Source organism: Mesitornis unicolor, unplaced genomic scaffold, assembly GCF_000695765.1.
Source record: "Mesitornis unicolor isolate BGI_N332 unplaced genomic scaffold, ASM69576v1 scaffold10400, whole genome shotgun sequence".
Taxonomy (NCBI): Eukaryota; Metazoa; Chordata; class Aves; order Mesitornithiformes; family Mesitornithidae; genus Mesitornis; species Mesitornis unicolor.
Genome location: NW_010159074.1, coordinates 127 through 8,221, shown reverse-complemented (window position 1 = coordinate 8,221; position 8,095 = coordinate 127). Strand labels below are relative to the sequence as shown.

At 45.6% G+C, this 8,095-nt stretch overlaps 1 protein-coding gene across 1 annotated transcript in view; it reads right to left on the bottom strand.

Moving 5' to 3' along the window:
• The window catches only part of RBM38 (RNA binding motif protein 38), a 13,446-nt gene extending 5,701 nt beyond the window's left edge, over positions 1–7,745 (bottom strand). The window contains exons 1-2 of the mRNA XM_010185480.1: positions 7,628–7,745; positions 6,964–7,018 (exon numbers count right to left, since the gene is read on the bottom strand). Coding sequence (XP_010183782.1) covers positions 6,964–7,018; positions 7,628–7,745 — 173 coding nt within the window. The remainder of the gene's footprint in view (positions 1–6,963; positions 7,019–7,627) is intronic.
• Positions 7,746–8,095: the final 350 nt, after the last annotated feature.

The window sequence follows — 8,095 nt, the reverse complement described above, 5'->3', positions numbered from 1 at the left end:
ATAAGAAGCATTTGCCCCCCAGCCACAGTGACAGGCTGTAGAAACATGAGAAATTCAGGTCCTGTTCTCAAATCCAGACATGATGAGGAGGGTCTACAGGCTGGAGCATGGCCAGGGCAGTCCCTGTTTGCCAACAAGGACTCTTGCTCTGGGAGGAGATCCCTTAGAGTTCATCCACCAGCACTTTGGTGCAGAGCAGGATGTTCGTTGTTCCCTGACCACTCCACCATCCATCATCATTCACTGACACGGGCTGAGCTTCAACCACTGACAAGAGAAACTACCAAATTCTGAAATATCCCTGCTAAAGCTCATTTAAACATGCACTGAAATGTCAATGGCTTCCACCTCATCAGCCAGCCATCTCAGCCAAGGATGAACTCTGCAGCTCCATGGCACAGTGTCTATCCACACCTACTACAACATGACACAAACACAAAATAGGAAAGCAACCAACACAATTTCTGCTCATCCTGTAGCTAATTTGCCTGTCTGTCTTCAATTTGTCTTCCTCCATTCCTCTGATAAGATTTACACAGCAGCCTGTGCAAACAGGTACACAACCGGGTTTCCTGCGTCCCTCCCAGGACCAGATGTCACCACACTGGTGGCACTCACCAAGGAACAACCTGCCACAACAGACTGTCCCAGATTGGACCCAGTACAAGAGAAAAAGGGAGTGTATTGCAGGAGTCGGTGATCACCTCTGCTCATTGCTGAGCCTACCAAAACCATGGCTTGAGAAATATGAATGCCAACCTAAGAGTACATAGCCCAGCAGTGTCCTCCTTTTACAGTGTTACCACATCTTGACTTCACGATACAAACTAATGGCCTGTAGCAGGGCAAGGTGGATCCCACAAAAACAAGTAAAAAGAAATGCCATCTACACCTTCCTCCATAGCCAGTGCAGAGGTGTGGGGTAAAAAAAACCCACCAAAATAAATTTAAAAAGAGGTTGCAGATCAAAGATGAGAGTACATCTTCTAACAGAGATCTAATCCTTTTTCTTAGCTTAACCAAGAGTCAAAGATCAACACGCTGAGCTCCACCACGAGTTAGCCAGGCTCGACAATTTACAGCTTTATCCTCTGCATCTTGCTTCCCCCACACCCAAAGGAAAAAGGAAAAAAAATAACCCCAAACAAAGGCATGTTGGGCCAGACCAAAAATAGTTTTGGAGAAGCAGGCTGAAAAACATTCAGGTAGCAGAAGATAACATCTGCCTGGAACAAGAGCCATCTGGCACCAAGGAAAAAGCCACATGGAAGTTTATCCGCAACTGCTCAGCTATCCAGAGAAGGAAAAACTCCTCCTCTTCTGAGTTATCAGCACAGCCAAACCAGAAATGAACTGACAGGAGAAACAGAAAACGCTTTACACCAATGCACTACAGGGGCCTGAGCCCTTCAGGATCAGTGGGAGAAGCCCAGGAGGACGCTGGATTCACCCGGTCCACACAGGAGGAAAACCAGAGACTCTGAACCTAGGAACCAGATTAACCCAGGAAGCTGCAGGAATTCTGCCTTTAACTACACTTTCCTATTTTCTTCTCCAATTTGGAGAAAACCAAAGGCTGCAGAGACTTCTCTAAAGTCTTCTCAAGTACCTGACAAATTCTGGCATACTATATATTAAACTGACGACTTTCAACTTTTTCTATTTTTTAACAGACCTTTCTCTACACATGATCCCTTCCTTTAACTAAAACCTTTAACTAAACCTTTAACTAAAACCATCCACACATTTGGTTTATCAAAAACTCTTTTCTTGGATTGATGAAGTATTTTGAAGTAGAATGCTTTAGCTATGAAAGAAGCAATGAAATACCTATTTTTTATAAAAGAAAGCCTACACTGATAAAATAAGTAATTTCTCAGCCAACAAAGAAATTCCATTTTAAGAATTTCTGGGATCTCTGCTGCCAGTTGTGCCTCTTGTTCCAGAGCATCTAAGACATCTCTCTCCACACCTTCCTGCAAGCTGGAATCATGGGGGAGCTGCAAGCATGGCATTCCCAGCCGGAGCAGAGCCAGCAGCAGCTCAGCTGTCACACAGGGGAGCTGAAATGCTCAGAGCTGGTGACAGGGAAATTTCAGGGGACACCATGATCCTGTTTACAGGATTTGAAACCGAGAAATACGAGACTCAGTTTTAACTCTGAGGTCCAGGACTTCTCATCTTTTGTGATCATAGAGTATATTTAGCTCTGGTATGCAGCTTGCTCCTATCTGTGGGGAACAAGTTCTTCATATAAGTCATATTTAGAAGTGACCCAGTGTCCTTGCTACCAAATTATCAGCATGACAACTGTCTAGTTCTCTCGCTGGTGTCCTCAGCTCAGAGGCAGGCCGTCAGAGCTGCATTTATCATTGGAATTAGTGGGCATGTGTTTAGTGCTACAGAGTTAGGGACCAGTATTCCAACAGCTGTGCAAAGGAAAGATGAGATCAAGTACAAGCTGGACTGCTCTGAAAATTCAGACGCGCGCATGAATCTGCTGCGTTGGGACTGAGCGGCACCAGCCAGATCAGAGCAGGAGAATTTTGCATCTGCCACTCCCCAGCTCCTACAAGGGAAAAGGACTTGGGTCTCTGTGGTGGCTAAGGCGGCTGCTCTCGTGCTGGTGAGGATGAAGAGCAAACCCGCCGAAGGCAATGGAGTCATGCAGAGAAGACGGCACAACGCGAGTCATGTGCTGTAAAGACAAAGATAAAACCAGCTCAGCCGGGCTCTCCACCGCATGCAGGTCTGGCATGTGGCACCCTTCACCAGGAGCCTGTCCCCTGCAAAGGGTCCACTATTGCGAGTCTGGCACACCGTATCAGACCACACCTGCCTTTGGTATTGTTCTGCAGGCCTGTACTAGATGCAGGAGATGAGCAAATTGTGCCCAAAACCAAAACTAATTGTACACCAAACCCTTGGGTCTGATACCAGCATTCACCACATTGAAGTAGATGTTCAAGAGAATTCGCAAAGCCATCTGATCTGCTTATAAATACACGTCTACTCTGAAAAAAAAGGAAAAATAAAAAAAAGAAGAAAAAAGGAACTGTTTCTGACTGGCAAGAATTTGGTCTCAAGAGCAGTAAACGTGCCCGAGAACTAGCATCTGAGGCCATTTGGAAAACGGATTATAATGTTTCTTAGAAAATCCCCGCCAAAAGCTTTCATGTAATTGGCACACGATAAACAACAGGTGCTGGGTGCCCCATCCCCATGGGAGCCACCTGTACTGGGCAGAGCGGGCTGGGGTCCTGCCATGGGCCAGCTTTTTGGTAAGTGGTGCAATACGTTGTTGGAGCATGGGGGATGCCAGCTGACAGAGGCTGAACAGAGTAAGGCCAGCGTGTGCTGTCTTATAAGCATAACCACAGAAAAGATGAAAGTTTGTTTCCTTTTATTTTTAACCCAGTAGAGAAGTTTTAAGGATAAACAGCTGCGAGAGAGGGTGGGCTGACACAAAGAGGGACTTTCTTCACTTCCTAACTGCAGCAGCATTAGTGCATGAAATTTCAAACTCGAAGAGATTTAACTCTTTCCAATGCTGCCTAAGACCAGGGCCAGGGGACCACCAGCATAAGCAACTACACAAGGATGGGCAGTGGAGTCTCTGGAGCAGCAACATCCAAAGTGCAGATACGGCAAGAGCTGGATCCTGCTGCAAGAGATGGCTCTATGTTTCCAAGAGCTCTGTCACTTACTCAGTGCCTGGTAGATCTCCCACACAGATAGCTCCTTTGCTGAGGCACAGTCGCAGGAACACATCTGCCACATGCTGCCTGTGTCCAGAGCGGCGAGCATGGCTGCGGAGAGCAGAACGAGGGAATCCTCGCTCCCTGCACAGGCTCCAGCCTGCCCCGAGAGGGCCAAGAGCAGGGCACCAAGCATCTGCCATGCCACCATGTGCTCCTGGTGAAGTGGTTCACACAGTTGCTCCTAGCAGCTTCCAAAAAGTGTCCTATCTTTCTCAAAATTTCTTAAAAGGGACACTGCTGTAGTAACAGCTCCACTTGGAGAGAGAGGGTCTCCCCCTTCTCTGATAGTGTAAGTGCAGCCCTGTGCTGGCCAGGAGCTGCAGGGACACACTGCAGGGACACGCTGTGGCACTGCCAGGTGCCAAGCACAGCACAGTCTGTAAGCTCGGCCTAAGCCCCCAGGCCTAACACTGCTTCCCTCCAAGCCATATCTCTGAGTCACCCTGACACAGACGCATCCTTTGCCTTGCATTACTGTTAAAATCTCCAGTTACACCAATCTAGAGATGACTTTTCAAAACAGGATTTACTGCCGACTCCCAGCCACCTGCTACACGAGTGCCTCCCCTGCCAGGACAGCAGGAGGAAGGAGAGAGGCTCTTGATGGTTTCTCTTTCTGTTCCGCATACGCCAGGCAGTATTTACAGCTGCATTTGGGTGCCTGGGGCTGTGGGGGGGAACCTTCAGTTTATAAATAATGCTCACTGCTGTTTGGGTAATTTTCATAGTTTCCATTCATTTTAGGTTTCACCAAAACCTGCGTTTTGTGGCTTGATGGCTGGCACATGACAGGCTGGCTTTCTCTTATTCAACTGCCTAGCAGTTAACAGGTTGCTCATTCGTGTCTTCCTGCCCGAGTCCAGCTTACACACCTTGCACCCCGTGTCCCATAACAATCATCTTTTGAAAACCGCATGCCAACCCCTGGGCACAGACAGGAAATGCAAAAGGGAGAACCAGGCTATGTCTTACACCATGGGCAAAGCAGACGAAACACCGAGCTTCATTTGGGGAAGGTCAGGATCCATTCCACATGGCGCAGAGCAAACAGACATCAGCAATTTGATGAAGCTTCCAAAGACACGTGAACCTTGAAAAACTCCTCATCTATCTTCAAATCCCACAGAGGACCAAGGAAATTGTGGATTCAAGGGAATGCAAGAGTGGAGCCTGGCAGTCTCTTAATTTTGTTTGTATCTTGATGAGACAAAGTGGGAACTGACAGCCAAGCTCTGCTGCTTGACTGAGCACCTGATGCTTTGCTCAGAAGCCACAGAGCAGCCCCAGTTGTGGTGCTCAGGTAAATGGCTCCACATTTTGCCAAACCCACATTTTCAGTGATTCTGCTCCAGCAATGACCAGACACAACAAAATTCTTGTTTACTGATGCCTGCAAATAATGATATATAATCCCCTTCCTTCAACCTTCCAGTCTCCTGGTTCCTGTATCTTGGCAACTGATAAATAATTTATAGTGCTCTCTGCCGTATGTGCTAACTGCAGTGCTGCTGGTTTAATGATGAAACCCATGCCTAGGAGCTGGAACAGTAACTGTCTAGATCACAAGGAACATGCAGTCAGTTGATCCCACGCTCCTCTGTATGTGAAACTAAAAGAAAACTCTTCAAAAATTATGTTTTCCAGGGCTGCAGGGCTGAGGCTGCTGGTAGGAACAGCAGCCAGAGGCACAGCAGATTATCTGCAAGAGGAACAGGCGTACGCCTGCGCTCCTGCCAACATGAGGAGCTCCATGTGCTTTACCGTTTGCTCTTTTCTGTTAGCACGCATGGAAAAAACTCCTAACGGGCTGGTTTTATCGTCAGCTTCTCTTGTGCGCTCCTGTGCAATTTGGAAGGCCGCTGAGGTTCACATCTCAAAGGTACAGCTGCTGCCTGCTTTGGGGACTAAGAACGCTATTATAGCTGCCATGCAAGGAGAGCTATTGAAAAGCAGCATCTTGTCTATGTAGGCTACTGTAGCTCTTGCACCAAAATAATAAAAAAAAAAAAAGAGACTCTTCATTTCATGACAGATGTTCTTTGAGTCCTTCCAACAGCGCCGTAACCATTTGTGAAAACTGGCATGTTTAAACCGTACACAACACACGTACACTGGGTGTGCACTATTGTGGCAACACAGTCTCATACATCATAAACTCACTGGAATGAGATTACCCAGGCAGTTGGCAACTGCAGTCCTGAGGGCAGAGGAGGGAAAGTTTCTGTTTTGTTGTTAGCAGATTATTTTTTTTCCTTAAAAAAACCAAAACACTCCAAAAAAACATGAGCAGAGAGCAAGAAGAGGATGAAGTATTTCTGTTGACAAAGGCTAAAATCCCATCTATTTATATTAGAGTCACACAAAAACCACAACAGAGCAGTGCTCAAAAGCTTTAAAAAATGCACTTACTTTCTTACTGGTCTTAGAAAATAATAATAAAAAACCCCTATCAATATTCACTTTCTGAAATGGTGTAAAAAAAGAACTGCATCAATCATTAAACAGTTAAATGAAGGCAGTATGACAGTCACTATTGTTCTCATGAAGCACACTTGTCTTTTGCCGAGCAGCTGCCAGATCCTATTAGATGTATAAAAAGAGGACTTTTCTAACCGAGTAGGGATGGTATAAGCTATTGAAAACAGCAGACAAAAGCCCACTTTTGCAGACTATTCAAGCCTTGTATAACATCTGTCCAAAATCAATTTTTGACCTAATGTTACTTTCATTAAGTAACAGACTTTGTTTCCAGTGCAATTTGTTTTCTAGGATAAAACTCTATGCTAAGAATTATTACGTGGGAAAAGGCACAGAGAAAGCAGAAGATCTTATTTGAGAAACACGAGAGCAGAATTTGCTTAATTGTTTTGACACCTCAAGTACTATAATAGAGAAACTATTTTGCATTTATTTGAATTCTTTGCGAATTCTTGAAGTTGGCAAAGCAGCAAGCAATGCACTGGGTTTATTATGACTAAGATTTACTGTGGATAAAGGAGGATCTTTGGGAATTACATTAAAGCTGACAAACGCACAAAACTTCTGAAATCCTCACCAGAAATGAAGTACACTGAGCATTAACAACAGCTGTTGAAACTGCCCATTCTTGACAGCTAAGGCTTTTTTCACACATTTTAAATAATGAGGAAGTTGATTCATTAATTTGGTTTCAAGCAGACTGTTAAGAAACATTTCCACTTACCCAAAGGGTCTCTGAATGAAGGCTGGATGTAGCTGCTGCACACCTATGGTAAAACCTAAGAACACATTCAGAAAAAATAAGTATTAATGAATGGCATCCATTGTAACATTCAAGTCATGATGTAAGTGCATAATTACACCTCAGACTGCATGTACATGCATTTCATCTACTATGCATGCGAGCAAATTCAGAGTTCCATTTAGAAGCAAGTTAATTTCAATATGCGTATGTGATATGCACGAGGACCAGATGGGAATGCAGATTAAAGAACAGTGCCAAAGTGCTGTTATTGAGCAGACAATGGGGTATAAAGCCTTATTTTACACACTGGGTACTGTGGTCATTAAACCAAAGGGCAGAATGATGAAATGGCTCTTACTGTTAATGCCGATGTAATGAAGAAGGTAACATGAAAACAGATTAGCCACGGAAGAAAACGGCTTTAACTCAGTTATGTGAACATAGGCACATAACGCCAGTGTAACAGGTACATGTAAGAAGATATTGAAAAGAGGTAACTGGACTACACAGCATCCTCCATCAGCAATCAGAACCATGAGGGATAAGCACACATCATTAGATCGGATGAATCCAGCCCAAGTAACTCCTTTCCTCGCCTTACAAGTTATTCTAATAGAGAGATGGGATCTCCTGGATGCCTCACCAGTTTGAATACTCCTTGGTTTTGCTCCCAAATATGCCAGGTTCACATTTGCTTTCCTGCCATCAATGATGGGGTTTGGGTCTTTGCATGCTCTTTCTGCCGCAGCTCTGTCTGCCATGGTCACCTGGAATTAAGCACAGCCTTGTTTGTAGCAACGGCACTTTGTAACCGCTCCAGCAACAGGCAGCGAGCGGAGTTTATTTATTGTTCTATTTTGAATCGGGAGCTGAACTCTGCTCCGTCCCCCTTCACTTGCACAGCAAGGTGGGGAGGGCTCCTGGGGACTCGACAGCAAAGAGGGCTCCCCCCTCACCGAGTTCTTCTGCTAGGCTCACGCCAGCCGCTGTCCCTTGCTTGCCCACCTCCTCCCCCGTGCTTTTTTAAGAAGTCGGAGGAGCCAGTCCCAAGCTCCCGACAGCAGGGACCGTGCAGGGGAGATGGCGGGGAGGGGGAGCTCCCAAAAGCGGG